Source organism: Bufo gargarizans, chromosome 9, assembly GCF_014858855.1.
Source record: "Bufo gargarizans isolate SCDJY-AF-19 chromosome 9, ASM1485885v1, whole genome shotgun sequence".
Taxonomy (NCBI): Eukaryota; Metazoa; Chordata; class Amphibia; order Anura; family Bufonidae; genus Bufo; species Bufo gargarizans.
Genome location: NC_058088.1, coordinates 18,609,697 through 18,628,772, shown reverse-complemented (window position 1 = coordinate 18,628,772; position 19,076 = coordinate 18,609,697). Strand labels below are relative to the sequence as shown.

General features: G+C 43.3%; 1 protein-coding gene across 1 annotated transcript in view; it reads left to right on the top strand.

Annotated features, from left to right (window-relative positions):
* Positions 1 to 19,076, top strand: part of LOC122919723 (oocyte zinc finger protein XlCOF7.1-like) — a 285,514-nt gene that overhangs the window by 245,367 nt on the left and 21,071 nt on the right. Inside the window, exon 7 of the mRNA XM_044268907.1 lies at positions 486 to 2,397. Within this exon, the coding sequence (XP_044124842.1) occupies positions 486 to 2,397 (1,912 nt within the window). The remainder of the gene's footprint in view (positions 1 to 485; positions 2,398 to 19,076) is intronic.

The window sequence follows — 19,076 nt, the reverse complement described above, 5'->3', positions numbered from 1 at the left end:
GTCATCGGGAGCTATAAAGCACCTGATGACGCGTTTTGGGCCAGCCACTCACTGTAATGCCAGTAACCAACATGGTTACAGCATTACAGTGAGTGCCAGTACTTCCCTGCACGTTTATTGGCTTCGTAGCAGCCAACAAACGTGCAGGGAGGAGACTCAAGTCAAAATGGTGTTCGGCCGAGCATGCTCGCCCAACACTAGTGTAGGTCTCCCCTATCAGACTTTGGGGGCATATCTAAGTGATATGCTCCCAGTGTATGAGATGGGCCAACCCCTTAGACGTAACTTCTATAGTGACTTTGTTCAGCTCATTGAAGCAGTAAGGGGTCTCGATGTTGTGTTAGTAAAATTTGACATAAAAATGCAGCCATATGAAACCAGCCTAAAGTAGCTACAACTTCCCATACAAATAAATGATACAATTGTGTGTAACGGGCCTGTGTTCTGAAAGAAATTAATGGAAATAATTTGTTTTTCCCCAACAGATCTGCTATTGGGTCTCCAGTCCAATCCTCTCCCTCCATCTTCAGATTGTGAAGTGGAATACTATACCATGCGAAATATTTTTGGCGAACACTTAAGTAACTCAAATCTGCCCTTGGTCATCCACAACAGAGATCTCACGTCTGATCCTAGCAGTCTCGAAGGCCCTTCATCTGATCAATTAACTACTGCTGAGCAGCTTTCTTGCTTTGACGGAAGAAACGACAGCCAGTTCTCATGCTTGGAGTGCAGAAAATGTTTCACCAATAAGACAAATCTTCTTGAACATCAGAGAATCCACACTGGAGAGCGGCCGCATTCATGTCTAGAATGTGGGAAAAGTTTCACCTGGAAATCGAATCTTTGGGAACATCAAAAAATTCACACAGAAGAGAAGCCGTTTGTGTGTTCGGTGTGCGGGAAATGTTTTAACCAGAAAACGGGTCTTGTGAGACACCTGAGAATCCACTCGGGAGAGAAGCCGTTCTCCTGTTCGGTGTGTGGGAAGTGCTTTAGAAATAAACAACATCTTGTGGAGCATGAAAGGATCCACACTGGGGAGAAACCATTCTCGTGTTCAGAATGCGGGAAATGTTTTAGAATAAGAAACAATCTTTACGTACATAAGAGAATTCACACGGGGGAGCGTCCGTTTTCATGTCCAGAATGTGGGAGATGTTTTACCCAGAGGTCAGAACTTAATGCCCATAAGAGAAGTCACACAGGGGAGAAGCCATATTCATGCTCAGAGTGTGGGAAATTTTTTACCCGTAAACGGAGTCTTGTTGAACACCAGAGAATTCACACGGGGGAAAGGCCTTACCCATGTACAGAATGTGGGAGACGGTTTAACCAAAAGCAAGCTCTTGTCGTACATCGGAGAATTCACACAAAAGAGAGGCCGTACCGATGTTCAGAATGCGGTAAAGGGTTTAACCAGAAACAAGCTCTTGTTGTACATCAGAGAAATCACACCGGGGAGAAACCATTTTCATGTGCAGAATGTGGGAAACGGTTTATGCAGCTACAAACTCTTATCGCACATCAGAGAAATCACACGGGGGAGAAGCCATATTCGTGCTTGGAATGTGGGAAATGTTTTGCCATTAAAGCAAATCTCGATGAACATCAGAAGGTTCACTCGGATGAGAAGCCATTTTTGTGTTCGGTGTGCGGAAAATGTTTTAATCAGAAAACAGGTCTTATGAGACACCTGAGAATCCACTCCGGGGAGAAGCCATTTTCATGTTCAATATGTGGAAAGTGCTTCAGAAATAAGCAACATCTGGTGGAACATGAGAGGATCCACACCGGGGAGAAGCCATTCTCGTGTTCAGATTGCGGGAAATGTTTTAGAATACGAAACAATCTTTATGTACATAAGCGAATTCACACGGGGGAGCGGCCTTTTTCATGTCCAGAATGTGAGAAGTGTTTTACCCAGAGGTCAGATCTAATGGCACATAAGAGAAGTCACACGGGCGAGAAACCATATCCATGCCCAGACTGTGGGAAATGTTTTACTCGGAAACGAAGCCTCGTTGAGCACCAGAGAATCCACACTGGAGAGAAGCCGTATTGCTGTGCAGATTGTGGGAAATGCTTTAACCAGAAACAAGCCCTTGTCGTGCATCGGAGAATTCACACAAAAGAGAAACCCTACCCGTGCTTAACGTGTGGGAAACGGTTTAACCAGAAGCACGCACTTATTGTCCATCAGAGAAAGCACACAGGAGAGAAGCCGTACTCATGTGCGGAATGTGGGAAACGATTCATCCAGCTCCAAACTCTTATCGCACATCAGAGAAGTCACACCGGGGAGAGACCGTTTTCCTGTGCAGAATGTGGGAAGAATTTTATCCAGAAACAATCTCTTTTCGCACATCAGAGACTTCATACTGGAAAAAAAGCATAGTCTCGAAGAATGAGGGAAATGTCTTGTAGATGAACAGACTTTCAGACTTCAAATAGTGAATGTAGAGAAATGTCAAGTTCGGAATATAGAAAACTTTTCTAAATGAGTTACTTTTTTTTTTCAAACTTTTTCATTGGAGAAAACATTTTAATTGTGATAACTTATAAAATGTTTTCGTCCAGGCCTTAGCTACTCAGCTACCACAGTGATGGCTTCTACAGGATCTTCCGTTATAGGATATGATGTTATCCAAGGTCTAAAGCTATCGAGATATTAGCATGGAAGACACGTCCTCCTTTGCCTTTTAGCATATATTCCATGGACAGTGGTATAACTAGTTTGTTCCCAGCTTCATCAAGGCAATGACCCTGAAGTTCCTTGGTTAAATTTAAAAGGCATCTCTAATTACCACTGACCTACTACTACCTGTAAATCGCCTAACCATGGACAGATAATTGAGTATTTCCAGGCATATCTCTATGGCTTGTCCCAAGAAAAGTTGGTGTTATTATATACCATATTGTGGAGACTCTTCAGGTCAAGTACTGAGGTGATTAGGATTCACTGGAGAACCTACATCTTCACTTCCTACTTCATCAAGCATCTTGAATAAGCCCACCGTGGTGGACACAAACCATAGTTAATAGTTCCTCTGTGTGAGGACTATGGTAATACAGAATACTGTTACTAATTCCACACTCCTTTGGCACCATTAACATGGTCTTGTTTTTGTGTGTTTTTGTAAGAGCCATAGATTGTGTGCCTTTCCCTGGCTCATGCTGGCTACACCCATTACATTAGAGCATTTCTTCCTAGAATATGGACAGTACAATACAGCTGCATTATTGCAGTTCGAAGGAGCCCTAAAGTTGGGCATGCACAGATAAAATGTGGTCGGAGGCCTCCTGACTCTCCCCCAGCAGTAGATATTAGGGCATATAGCAGGTTATAAGTAGCTGCTAGAGGTATATATCTTTTTGAAGTGTTGAGAGATATGTATCTGCAATGGTTATAACTAGATTGTTTCAAACCCAGAGTTGGTACGAGAAGAAAGGTGGAAACGGTACTTGTCTGGGTCTGTGCAATGAAATAAGATTTTACGGTGAGGTGAGACAAGAGCTTGTACTCTCCCAAAGGCCTCACTGCTTAATGTGGGCCAGATGTCTGATGAAAAAAATCAGTCTTAACAAGGGAAGTTTTCATCTGAAGTAAACATTTTAGTATCTCACAACGAGCCGTGGTACCTCAAGAATGCTGGTGTCGTGATTCTTCTGTAAGCGGATTTCCAAAACCTGCTTTTTTCACAGGACTTCGACTGCATCAAGTCCTTTACTTCTATTGTATTCTGAGAAGACTTTTGCAGTCACCTGCTCAGTCGTGTGGATTTATGGACCTATTTGGCTTTGCATATTGGTTTGTGTGTGTTATTAATCTCCAAAGTATGTGGTCGGCGCTGAAAACAGTGTTTCCAGCTGGCTTCTGAGACCTGCATTTGCGAGCACCTAAAGTTGAAATAAGATATCAACGTGTTCCACAGCTTTTACCTTTTACTGTAGTTTACATTTCGAGGAGTAGCATGTTGTGGACCCAGCCTGTGACCATATATAATCCAAAGCAGGAAGGAATTTGTAGGTGGCCACTGTAGAGTTTCACACCTTCAAGAAAGAAGGGAAAGGGAATTTTGGAGTACGTATCATTGAGTTCAGTAATTCTTTTTTTTTTTTTTTTTTTTCCTCTATTTTCATGGTATCAATTCTGCAGTTGAGTTGAGGGCATGAGAATGCCAGGTATGAAATAAGTCTTTGGAACTCCTTTGTTAAGGGTGTATCATCAGTGGGTTCACTGGGACCTGTTCTTCACCTCTTCTTCTTTGGGGTAATGTTTGAAGTCACATTAGATGCACTCACATAGTTTTACCTTGGGCTCCTTTACTAGAGATGTGAACAGCAAGATGAATCAAATACTGTAGGCAAATCTATACACTTTTAGGCCTAGTTCAGGTCTTGAAGGGGATGAGGATGACATATGTATTCAGAGAGGACCTGAGAAGTGACTTGGGCCATGTTCCATCCCATCAGTCCCTGTGTAATAGCGGCTATACATATTTAATGCATGTGGCCAAATCCTTTAAATTGTACAGGATCAACTGTGTAATGTGTATGGGTGCCTTCTAACACACCCAACTGCAAATGTTGGATTTCATCTGCCCAACTTTATCTCCCCGGAGGAGTCTGGCAGGGGCTACCTCTTCCTACTGAGAAACATGTTTGCTCAGTAGAGCCGAATAGACGTGTATGAGGGGATCAGGAGTGATAGCTGTCAGAAGAATTACGGCTCAGCGGAAAACTTTTGTATGTGGCCGCCCTAACACTTTTTGTCTTGTCCATGGAGCAGCAGGTTCCCTGTTTTCCGTATACAGAATCCGATCCTGTTATGGCACAAGTCATATGGATCTCACAGAGACATATCGTATGATCATGTAAATGAAGCCTTTTTTGAGGAATGTCCTGTTTACCAAAACTGAGACTGACTACGGAGGAACGAGAATAGGATAGTGGGGTATTTTTCCCACCTCTGCCCTTGGGCTCAGCAGATGTCAAAAACATCTAAAATGTATGAGGTCAGAGAAAGTGTAATGACCTCTGAAGCCATAACCCTCAAATTACTTCGGGGTCTGTTTTACTTTAATCTCCCTGTACGTTTTGCTCCTGCACCGCTATTTAGGAAAATGCATTAGGCTTATGTTAATAAATTTATGCTATTCAAAAAATGTCTCCTTCCTAACGAAACCTTGCCTCCAGCATTGAAATGTAAATCCCTCATAAGATAATGCACAAATTAAAGGGTTTCTACCACCAGAAATACTGTTATGTAGCTGACTGACATTAGCGATGCACTAATGTCAGCACTACATAACAGTATGTTTCTTACCTTTTTCTCCCTGCAGCTGTTTTGGTAAAAAAATCGGCACCTAGAGGCTCCATCCACTCACCCTTTATCCCGCCCAGGTCCCCTGTTCTGCCCGCCCCGCTCCTCTTGATTGATGGCACCGTCCGCCGCATCAGGAGAGCGGCCTTCACTCACTGCGCCGAATACAGAAGTGAACGGCGCAGGCGAGGGATTTCGGCAGCAATGTGGCGGACCATGCCATCAATCAAGAGGAGCGGGGCGGGCAGAACAGAGGACCTGGGCGGGATAAAGGGTGAATGGACGGAGCCTCTAGGTGCTGATTTTACGCCCACATAGCACCTAGAGGCTCATTAGCATATTATAAAAGTGTTTTTTTTTTTTAACCAAAACTGCTGCAGGGGGAAAGGTAAAAAACATCCTGTTATGTAGTGCTGACATTAGCGCGTCGCTAATGTCAGTCAGCTACATAACAGTATTTCTGGTGGTAAAAACCCTTTAAGTTAATATTTTTCATCTGGGCATTTTAAATGGAAAAATTGCATGAATGTGGATGAAAAATATATCTGCTATAATAAATATAAGAGGTCCACCAAGTAGTAGATACGCGAAACGAAAGGTGTTTTTAAGGAACAGCTAAGATTATATCATGAGGGATTTGCCTCCAACACAGATCCTCGCAAAGATTCGTAAAATGGCCTGGGAATCGTCTAAAGAAAATGAGTCTTGCCAAGCAGCCGTAGGCTACCTGCACACATTGCGGATTACGCATAGTTTTTTTGTGCAGAAAAAAATGCAGCGTCATGCAATACCTGCAAAGCATATGAAATTGGAAAAATCTCATGTACACTTTGCTTTTTTTATATTTTTTTTGTACCGTGCAGATTTAGAAATCTGCAGCATGTCGATTTGTGGTGTGGATTTCAACCTTTGCAATGGAAGGGTGAGATCTGCAGAAAATCCACATCAAAATTGCAAGTAACACATGCAGCTTTTGGTGTGTAAATGCACAAAAAAACCTCCTGGAAATTCCCATAGATCTTCTGCCTTCGGATACCTGCACACGTTGCAGATTACGCATTTGCAGATTCTCATGCAGAGCCTAATACAGTACCAGCAAAGTAAATGAGATTTGACAAATACTCTTAAATATCTTATTCTCCTTTCTACCCCATGTGGGACCCAATGAGCAAGTAACCCAATCTCTGAGAATGTAATACATAAACCAGAGTCCGCGAGCAGAGGTACAACCGGAGAGTCCGCTCACAGCCGCCTACCTCCACACTTATAGATACAATATGAGAGGAGGGCGCTACCTGCAGTGGAGGTACGGATATTCGGGCAAGCATCTCCCTGAACTGTCACTCTGGAAAACGTCATCGCGGCCACAGACAAGATAACATCGGAGGCAGCTCTCTGACTCGGAGTACACTGCCAAGCCCCCCGCCCCTTTGAGTCCGAATACAGCGCGCTCAAACACAGCACATAAATAAGACAGAAACGGATACCACGCTCTATGTTTTAATGTCCTGATAAGGGGGCTGTTTGCCCCTGATACGCGTTGACTTAGAATAAAGAACTTTATTTATATGAATCTGCTCCCGAGTCCATCTGCATCAGCGCCGAACAAAGGGTCCCATTTTTACTTCAATCCGCGAACCATTTTCGGTATGGTGATATAGTTGAATACTGTAGCACTATTACACTGTTGGGGCCACTTTTTTTTTTCCCAGGACCACTTTAAAAGGGTATTCCCATCACAGACAATAGGGGCTTGTCGCTAGGATATGCCTCCATTGTCTGATAGGTGCGGGTCCCAGAGGAGAACGGAGCGGGGAGAGCTGTGGCTGGAGGACCCTGTATTTCCCGGGGTCAGTCCATCACCACGCGCTGCTCCCATAGAAGTAAATGGGAGCGTACAGCGCACGTGCGGCCCCTGCTCCCATTCATTTCTATGGGGCAGACGGAAATAGCCGATCCAGCGCTCGCCTGTTTTCGGCAGCCCCATAGAAATGAATAGAGGGTAGCTGCGCATGAGTCCTCCGGGTGTTCTTAACTCCAAATAACTCATACACTATATTTGGAGAGGATTACCAAACCAGTTTGATATTTTTCATACATAAATATATTACACTTGGTGATATTTTACAATTGGTAAGCTACCATACCGTTATATAAAGCTTGAAGAGGGGGAAGAGTGAACTCAAAAAGAATTGTCAAGCTTTAATAAGTTGGACATACCAAGACGTGCTGATGACAGAAGCCCAGCCTTGAATCTACTGAGGTTGTGAGTATGGAAATAATAAATTCTATTGCTGATAAGAGTAGTTTACAATTTAAGTTTATGCCTAGTGAACAGTTAGATCTGCAGACTATATGGTTTACCGTATTTTTCGCCGTATAAGACGCACTTTTTCTCCCCCCAAAATGGGGGGAAAATGCCCCTGCGTCTTATACGGCGAATGCTGTCAGTTTTACATCGCAAGCTGCGATGTAAAGCGAGCGGGGACTCGGGGAGGGACTGGGAGGAGGAGCTGGGGCTGGCAATAGCGGCGGGGCGGTGCAGTCACTGTACTATAGCCCCGCCGCTCCGGTATACTAGTATAATATGTCATATTCAATTAATGGTTATTAAATATGCCCCTTTATGCCTAATAGTACCTTAAATCCTAAGCGCTTCAGTACAATGCCGGGCGGGTGGCAGCATAACTCCCTGATGTCACTTGCCTGCGCCGCCTACTTTATGAATGAAGCAGGCGGCGCAGGCAAGTGACGTCAGTGAGTGACGCGCCGCGCCGGCCTGCCGGCATTGTACTGAAGCCCTCAGGATTTAAGGTACTATTAGGAATAAAGAGGCATATTTAATAACTATTAATTGAATAAGACATATTATATTAGTATACTGGAGCAGCGGGGGATCTGTGGATGGCACAGTTATGGGCTGGGAGGGTCTGTGGATGACACATGTATAACAGTGCCATCCACAGATCCCCCCCCCCCCTGTAACAGTGCCAGCCACAGATCCCCCTGTAACAGTGCAAGCCACAGATCCCCCCATAACAGTGTCCGTCATCCACAGATCCCCCCATAAGTGTCCGTCATCCACAGATCCCCCCATAACAGTGTCCGTCATCCACAGATCCCCCCATAACAGTGTCCGTCATCCACAGATCCCCCCATAACAGTGTCCGTCATCCACAGATCCCCCCATAACAGTGTCCGTCATCCACAGATCCCCCCATAACAGTGTCCGTCATCCACAGATCCCCCCCATAACAGTGTCCGTCATCCACAGATCCCCCCATAACAGTGTCCGTCATCCACAGATCCCCCCATAAGTGTCCGTCATCCACAGATCCCCCCCATAAGTGTCCGTCATCCACAGATCCCCCCATAAGTGTCCGTCATCCACAGATCCCCCCCCATAACAGTGTCCGTCATCCACAGATCCCCCCCCCATAAGTGTCCGTCATCCACAGATCCCCCCCCCCATAACAGTGTCCGTCATCCACAGATCCCCCCCCCCCATAACAGTGTCCGTCATCCACAGATCCCCCCCCCCCATAACAGTGTCCGTCATCCACAGATCCCCCCCCCCATAACAGTGTCCGTCATCCACAGATCCCCCCCCCCATAACAGTGTCCGTCATCCACAGATCCCCCCCATAACAGTGTCCGTCATCCACAGATCCCCAGTAATAGTGCCATCCACAGACCACCATTAGTTCCAAACACACAGCACACCTTTTGGTTAAAAATATTTTTTTTCTTATTTTCCTCCCCAAAAACCTAGGTGCGTCTTATACGGTGAAAAATACAGTAGTTTATATGCAGAATGTGAACAGGAAAACAAGAAAATAGACTGTAAGCGTATTTTAGTCAGTAAAGAGAGAGAGAAAATAAGAAGTATTTCCATATGGTGAAGGTCTTTCACAGATTAGTGTCAGAAAATTGTACTAGTGAAGTTCCAACCACAGATGCTGAGATCTGTGAAGATGCAACTGAGGGTGGAATTGGTAATAAAGTAGAGGAAAGTAAGAATGATGAGGATTTGAGAACTGAGCAGAATGAGATGAAACACATATGTATGATCTCTGCTGAAGGTGACCATAACCTTACAGACGAGGAAAGGTCAATACTAGAGAAGACATTGCAGATCTCTGCTGAAGGTGACTTTGTGTCAGTAGACAATGACGAGTCTATACACCAGTAGACATTGCATATTAAAGAGGCCAGCTTACAATTAAAATTGCTGAAGCAATTAATGAAAATATGCAAATAAATCCCCAAAAATGATGCAAACCTTCATGTGTGCAGGAGTTCTGAGATTTCTGAGAGCCATGCAGACAGATTTGAATTATCAAATTAACAAAGTAATCGATTATTTATATTGTAGCTTCCTGTGAATTTCTCTAGGAGTCTAGCAATAAAACAGGTTGATAAGAAATTGATATTTCATAATGATATTCAAAGATTAAAATAGTTGATTTGGTGCACTAGAAGTGACAGCATGCCCACATATGAAATCCTAAAGGAATTAAAAATTGGCAGAAAGGAATCCACATTTGGATTTATGTCCATGTTTGAACGGACATACAAAGCGGTTATTGAGAATGCCAAACTTTCACACATCATTCACATTTTTGTCAGAAAGTTCACATTTTTCGAGCCTTCTATATTAGTGTTGGCATCAGAGAAACAAACATTATTTCAGGCTGCAAAGTTTTTGGACATTTATGAGGAAGCAAATGAAGCCGAACATGTCTCCATCACATATCAGAAGTATAGATAGAACAGCTGTAGATCTAAAAATAGACAGAATCCGGCTTAAGAAGACCCAACTATCATATACATGTAAAAGAAGCAAAGATACTCTTTGAGGAGCCTAGAAAGTTACATGGAATGTTTAGACCCTGTCATATGATAAAATCAGTCACACACACAAATACACAGATAGCAACTGAACAGAACTGTGTGTCAGCCATCTACAAATAGACTGACTCCAGAGCAGGATCTACAGAGGGAACAAGGTCAGATTTCTTAGGTAGATATAAGTTTACAGACTAAGGCCTCATGCACACGACCGTTGTGTGCATCCGTGGCCGTTGTGCCGTTTTCCGTTTTTTTTCGCGGATCCATTGACTTTCAATGGGTCCGTGGAAAAATCGGAAAATGCACCGTTTTGCAGCCGAGACCGTGATCCGTGTATCCTGTCCGTCAAAAAAATAGGAACTGTCCTATTTTTTTGACGGACAACGGTTCACAGAGCCATTCAAGTCAATGGGTCCGTGAAAGAACACGAATGCACACAAGATTGGCATCCGTGTCCGTGATCCATGGCCGTAGGTTACTTTCATACAGACATATCCGAAGATCCGTCGGCATAAAAGCTTTTTCAGAGCTGAGTTTTCACTTAGTGAAAACTCAGATCCGACAGTATATTCTAACACAGAGGCGTTCCCATAGTGATGGGGACGCTTCAGGTTAGAATATACTAAAAGAACTGTGTACATGACTGCCCCCTGCTGCCCCCTCCCCCTGTAGTTAACACATTGGTGGCCAGTGCGGCCGCTCCCTCCCCTGTAGTTAACTTGTTGGTGGCCAGCCCCCCCCTTCCTCCCCTGTAGTTAACTCATTGGTGGCCAGTGGGCCCCCCCTCCCCTGTAGTTAACTCGTTGGTGGCCAGTGGGCCCCCTCCCTCCCCCTCCTAATTAAAATTCCCCCCCCCCCCCCATCATTGATGGCAGTGGAGAGTACCGATCGGAGTCCCAGTTTAATCGCTGGGGCTCTGATCGGTAACCATGGCAACCAGGACGCTACTGCAGTCCCGGTTGCCATGGTTACTTAGAAAGTTGTAGAAGCATTATACTTGCCTGCGAGCTGCGATGTCTGTGTCCGGCCGGGAGCTCCTCCTACTGGTAAGTGACAGGTCTGTGCGGCGCATTGCCTAATGATCTGTCACCTACCAGTAGGAGGAGCTCCCGGCCGGACTGGTATAGATCATACCAGTGTATTACTGTACTGTGGCGGCAGCAGGGAGCGCACGGCGTCATAGCAACCAGTGACGCCGTGCGCTCCTGCTCTCAGCAGGAATCCAGGCCGCGGTTCCACGGACCGCTCACGGCCGTGAACAACGGCCGTGTGCATTCGGCCTAAGGGTAAAGATATTCAGAACCAGATGAGTTCTAAATGTGATAATCCTGTCATTATTGCAAAAAAAAAAATAAGAAAATGCAGTCAATGTATTTCTTAAATGAATTAAGAGATTTTGACATTTCTAAGCTAAAGTCATGGTTATGGTTATAAGATGGTTATAACATGGTTATAAGGGAAAATAATAGCATTCTGAATACAGAATGCATAGTACAATAGCGCTGGAGGGGTTAATTTAAAAAAAAAATAATAAATTTTAACTCTCCTTAATCCACTTGATCGCGCAGCCGGCATCTCCTTCTGTCTTCATCTTAGCTCTGTGCAGTAACAGGACCTGTGGTGACGTCACTCCGGTCATCACATGATCCATCACCATGGTAAAAGATCATGTGATGACCGGGGTGACGTCACCACAGGTCCTGTTACTGCACACAGCTAAGATGAAGACAGAAGGAGATGCCGGCTACGCGATCAAGTGGATTAAGGTGAGTTAAATTATTTTATTTTATTTTTTTTAACCCCTCCAGCGCTATTTTACTATGCATTCTGTATTCAGAATGCTATTATTTTCCCTTATAACATGGTTATAAGGGAAAATGTCCTAAATGTCCTGGAGCAGGCTGAGCAGAGTGGGCGGCCGGCTGGAACTCACTGATGTCATGTGAAGTGCCTGCGCCGCCTACTTTATGAATGAAGTAGGCGGCGTAGGCAAGTGATGTCAGTGATTTACGGTCGGCCGTCCGCCCTGCTCTTCCTGCTACAGGACATTTAGTAAGTACTGTAGTACAGATGGGGCTGGGGATCGGAACATCAATTAAAGCTATTATTATAAAAGGTTTAAGCAATAAAGCAGTGAGTGAGCGGGGTACAGTGACCACACACCGCCCCGCCGCATTTGCATGACATCGGCCCCTCCTCCCTCCCCCTCCAGCTGATACATCGCAGTCTGCGATGTAAAATGGCAGCTTTCGCCCATAAGACGCAGGGGCATTTTTCCCCCACTTTTGGGGGAAAAAAGTGTGTCTTATGGGGCGAAAAATACGGTATATAGCAGTGCCATCCACAGATCACCCCCCCATAACAGTGCCATCCACAAATCCCCCCATAACAGTGCCATCCACAGATCACCCCCCCATAACAGTGCCATCCACAAATCCCCCCATAACAGTGCCATCCACAGATCCCCAATAACAGTGCCATCCACAGATCCCCAATAACAGTGCCATCCACAGATCCCCCCATAACAGTGCCATCCACAAATCCCCCCATAACAGTGCCATCCACAGATCACCCCCCCATAACAGTGCCATCCACAAATCCCCCATAACAGTGCCATCCACAGATCCCCAATAACAGTGCCATCCACAGATCCCCCCATAACAGTGCCATCCACAGATCCCCAATAACAGTGCCATCCACAGATCCCCCCATAACAGTGCCATCCACAAATCCCCCCATAACAGTGCCATCCACAGATCACCCCCCCATAACAGTGCCATCCACAAATCCCCCCATAACAGTGCCATCCACAGATCACCCCCCCCATAACAGTGCCATCCACAAATCCCCCCATAACAGTGCCATCCACAGATCCCCCATAACAGTGCCATCCACAGATCCCCCATAACAGTGCCATCCACAGATCCCCCCATAACAGTGCCATCCACAAATCCCCCCATAACAGTGCCATCCACAGATCCCCAATAACAGTGCCATCCACAGATCCCCCCATAACAGTGCCATCCACAGATCCCCAATAACAGTGCCATCCACAGATCCCCCCATAACAGTGCCATCCACAGATCCCTTCCATAGCAGTGTGCGTCATCCACAGATCCCCCATAATAGTGTCATGCACAGACCACCATTAGTTCAAAACCCACCAAAAGCACACCTTTTGGTTAAAATATATATTTTCTTATTTTCCTCCTCAAAAACCTAGGTGCGTCTTATGGGCCAGTGCGTCTTATAGGGCGAAAAATACGGTACTCAAAGATACATGACTGAAGGAATAAAGGTAAAAAGGTTACACTTACATAAAGAATTTAGTATTAGGATAATATTGTCAATAATATATAAACATTGATATTATGTTGAAATATAATAGGGTAATAAATGAATGGTATGGTACACTGTGATAATATAGGTTAGCTATAATCACCAACTTTGGTGTAGCAATAGGAAAGAAGAAGATATCTTCAATCAAGACTAAAGTCAACAGGAAATGTAACGTTTTCTAGAGACTGTGATATTCATGAAGTCTATAAAAATAAAGACTGATATGCAATGAGTCCCAGGAAAAGACTTGGAGGTAAACAAATATGTGTTATATTCTGGGAAAGGTGTGAAGATAAGGGGCACTGGAGACTGACCCAAGACAAGGGTGGAGAGCACCTGGAGCACACCTGTTCATAGACCTCTCCAGAGGTAGATTTTATAGAAAGAAAGTTCTGTCGACACAAAGGAGGTCTGTGGCAGATGGTGTGGTGCCTTTTCAGAAGTGTAAACAGTTATCTACTTATTCTAGTTATGATGAATAGTTTATACTACAAGAAAATTTAGACTAGAACCTTCAGAATCACAGGTGCATATCCATGAAGCAAACATGATTATAAAAAAGAAAATGGCTGCACACCATTATACATACAAACAATAGAGCTCTATTGTTTGTATGTATAATGGTGTGTGGCCATTTTCTTTTTTATGATGAATAGTTTTTAGTCACTATTTTAGTATGGACTTCTGGGAATGAGACTTTGTTCAGAGAAAGTTGTGTTTTTGTAATAAATAGTCAATCGTCATTTAGACAGAAGATGCACGCCACCTGTGGTAGTAGAGGCTTCATTGTATTTCTTATCTGAACATAAATTCCACAACGTGAGAAGTTCTAAGATGTTCCTCCAAGTCTATATTTTAGTTGGTTCATGTATCAAAGTTTGTCCCTCAGCTCTGAGATGAGGCTTCCAGATGTCAGGTATGTGTAGTGTTGAAGATGTCAAGCATGTATGAGTTAACCCTTAATGGTATGATGCTTATATATTATACAACAGTGGCACCTAGGTATGAGCAGGTAACACTACACCAGTAGTAAAAGTGCATTCTGGGTAGTGTTATAACATCACTTTCCTTATCAATATACACGCCTATACGACAATGATTGGAAAGTTCCAAACTAGAAAGGTGTGTTTATCTGATAAGTTTTTGGTTAAGAAACCACATACCAAAGAGAAAAAAGGATAAAGAAAGAGAGGGTTGAACAAGGAAAGAGAGCCGGGAGAAGGATCTTGATTATCAGAAAAACTCTTGAGAGCTGATTTCCCCTAGACTCTGCCTATTACCTAACTTCTCGGGTAATGTATACATTTTATGCTGTGTAGTATTGACAAATTAATTTGCTTGATATCTAGCCAAAAATCCACATTTTGTATGGAGATAGTATTAAGGTGCTAAATCAATATAGGTGCTGTTCAGTTACAATGCATATAACTGAATAAAAGATCTAATATTGATACCACAAGAGAACTTCTCTGTTGGGAATCTTTATATTGCCTAGTTTGATATTAAGCTGATAAATTTATAAGCTTTATTGCAATACTACCAATACAATGCAAGATTGGTCATAGTTTTAGCAGAGCAAGGGCTCGTATCTGTCATTTTCTTGATTGAATTTCTGTGCATAATCAATTGATAGGTATATCTCTCATAATTGAAAGCAATATTGCATAATATTCTTGTGTTGGTTGAATAGTGTTATGTTGGCACCATCTAGTGGCGAATTCTAGGTACTGCATATCATTGTGTTTCATTGAAATTTACATTGATTTTTTTATTGTATCTAAAATTATTGTATAATAAATCATTTATATTTTTGCATAGACACCTGTAGCCTGTTCTTAATGATTCCACAAAATAATTAGGTTCTCGATCAAACTATTTTTGGATGTGTTTATATGTCCACCTCACTGATCAATATTATTTGAATAATTTTTCTTTTGATCCATAATTATTATTTATTTGTGTATATGTGTGTATATATATATATATATATATAATATATATATGCATTTGCTTTATATCCCTGACAATGGAATGCTGAAAAACTTCAGTAAGTAATTTAGATTTAGAATAGCTAGGGTTCAACTAGTGAGATATTTAGTGCCTATGTACGGCCTAGGTTGTTGTTTTTTCCCTGAAAAAGCTATTCCATTGGATTGCTATAAACACTTCTGTGAAGTTCAGGAATCTTCTACTTGTGATACTAAAGCTAAATGCTTTGTTAAAGGGCTACATTCATTTCACTTGATTGTCAACAATCATGCTGAGAGCGCGAAATTCTTCAGATGAGGCAAAATGGACAGTTACTCCAAATTTCTTATAAAGTTCTACCATGCTATAACTGGTAAGAAAGAAGGGGAATGACAAAGATGTCACAGCTGTTCAGAGTGAATTAAATGACTCTTCTGAAGAAGACCAAGGAATTCCTAATATGCAAAGTCAAAATCTGTGCCCAGGAAAGCTGTGTCACCACAAGTAGTAAGAAGTGATCGATCTTGCACATAAACATCATTGGGAAATATGATACAATTCAATTGAAGGACTGCACATCATCCACATACAGTTATGTCAATCTTATCATAGACTTTATATGAGTCACATTTAAGATGAATAAGTGAAACTACAGTATCAAGACCAGAGGAAGATGATGAAGAGAAAAATATGGTTAATAAAATAGTAGTTTAATTCCTAAATTTATTTTATTGGTATTCAAGCACAGTTTACCATATGTTCAGCAAATATTATTATTTTGTTGTCAAATAAATAATTGATGGACAATTTATCTAAAGAAGAATGCGAAGAGTCCAAGATAATTGTAAAATGTGATGTTGTGGGTTTGAAAAGATTATCTCATCCTCAAGGGGAAAATGTTAAATAATATGTGATATAATATTGATTGATATTTAATATAAAGGATGTATAACACTACACACTGGCACCATTTATAGTAGTTCACAAGGGTGGTGGAAGGTCTGTATGAGGACGTCAAGACCTATATTTGTAGTCTACCATGCATGACAATGTATAAGCCATACATTAGTAAGACACGCCTGTATTTATGGTATAAATCGGGGATGGCCAACCTGAGGCTCTCCAGCTGTTGCAAAACTACAACTACCATCATGCTCAACCTGCGGCCCTCCAGCTGTTGCAAAACCACAACTCCCAGGTGTCGGACCCCCGCCGATCAGATGCTGATGATCTATCCAGCGCATAGATCATCAGTTTAAAATAACGGTAGAACCCGAATCTCCAATATTACAAAACCACAATTGGTGCAATATGTGCGACACCGTACCTGAAATCACTACACCAAACACCAAAACACACACATATAATGTAAAATGAATATTTATTGATGCAATTTAATACAAAACTCAATGAATAACATTATAAAAAGTTTAGCAGCAATACATGAGATGCCATGGCAGAAAAATTACCATGATACACCCCATTTGGGCACCAGGCTACTGCTACATATGTGATAACATGCCATGAAAATAACACCAGATCATTATGAGGAGTTTCCTATACAGACCACGGAACCCCGGCGAGCGTTTCGCTGACGCTTCCTCATACACTATATTTGGAGAGGATTACCAAACCAGTTTTTGATATGTTTCATATTTATTTTACATTTTGACGTTCTATTTTACAAGAAGATAGTAGAGGGATGTAAAAGGTGGTAATGCCACTCTGGGGCGTTACACATCTACCATCATATCCAGCAGCCGATGGCAATATGCTGCACACTTCTTTAACTCTTGAACAACCGACGCTCGGGATCAGCTTCAGGTGAAGTAATTTTTCAGTACAGATCGACGGCTATCCCTGCTGACGTGTGCCTGCGAGGCTTCTCATAATCCTCTCCTGGATGTATGCAACAATGAAGGTTGTCCAAACACATAGTTATGTATTGGTTACACCACTTCCAAACCAAACCACATGTTCAGGAAGGTCCGGAAATTCACAAACGGAACGGGCCTGCATCTCTGTGAATGAGCCCGTGTGGATATCAGCCTATAGGAGTTTGTGGGCATTAGTGAGGTCTGGTTCAGTTACGGATGTTAGATGAGAAGGTCTGGCTCATGACTGGCATTTCAAATCAGGGCTCATGCACAGGGCTGTTGCCCGGCCGTGCCCGTCTTGAAACCCGCAAAAAGCGTGTCTGCAATATACAGAACACCGGCTGTGTGCGCACCGTATAACATATAATCCGGATGATACGGTGCAGGGCGGAATGGAGGCATGGATTGGGTTTTCTGTCTGCATCTGCACCTGAAAAAATGCATGCACTACTTTTTTTGCGGTGATGAGGATCGCGGACCCCATTCAAGTAAATGGGTTCGCGTCCGCAGACAGTGCCTGGCTAGCTGAAGACATCTGTGTTGGTCCCATGTTCATATGTGCCCGCATCGCTGAGAAAAATTATGTTTTATTATATGCAAATGAGCCTCTAGGAACAACGGGGGCGTTACCATTACACCTAGAGGCTCTGCTCTCTCTGCACTTTGATTGACAGGGCCAGGTATGAGATTTTCACTACTTGGTCCTGTCAATCAGAGTGCAGCGCGCAGCAGTTGCAGAGAGAGCAGAGCCTCTAGGTGCAATGGTAACGCCCCCGTTGCTCCTAGAGGCTCAATTGCATATAATAAAACTTCATTTTTCTCAGCAATGCGGCCACATATGAACATGGGACCAACACAGACGCCTTCAGCTGCCAAGCGCACATGTAACAGGTCGGCCAGTGTCATAGGTACAAAACTGCTGACAGATGCCCTTTGAGGAATATGAAGGCGATGACTTGGTCTCCAAATCCCTCGGATCTCGTCACCTGGAAACAAGTCTGATCCATGTATGTGTATATACCGGGGGAGATTTATCAAACTGCTGCAAAAGAAAATTGGTTTAGTTGCCCATAGCAACCAATCAGAGCGATCCTTTCATTTGCCAAAATAGCTCTGAAAAATGAAAGTTGGGATCTGACTGGTTGCTATGGGTAACTAAGCCAGTTTTCCTTTGTGCCAGTTTTGATAAATCTCCCCCGATGATACATTTCCACACCCAGAATCTGTAATTTACGTTGACTTTAGTGGATTGAGGACCTTTGATGATGTCACAGTCATGTGATCAGGGGGAGGAGCTCTGATGCTCCTAGTCGTGTGCACTTTTTTTTTTTTTTTTTCATCCCCCTTGTTCATGGGCAGCTCCACCCCTGACTGATCATGTGACAGTGACATCATCACAGGTCCTTCGTCCCCTGGGCTGCGGAGCCGCCTGGCATGAGGTCAGTGTTTTGTTGTCTTTATCATGTGATTTGCGTGTCTCTTGTGTACGTGTGATAGACATCCAGGTAATTACACGCGTGTATCACGTGCCGCACTTCCCTTTAAAGGGGTTCTGAAGTTTGTTTAAACCGATGATCTATCCTCTGGATAGATAATCAGCATCCGATCTGCGGGGGTCCGACACCCGGGACCCTCGCCGATCAGCTGTTTGAGAAGGCAGCGGCGCCGCGGCCTTCTCACTGTTTACCGCCGGCCCAGTTACGTCACGACTAGTA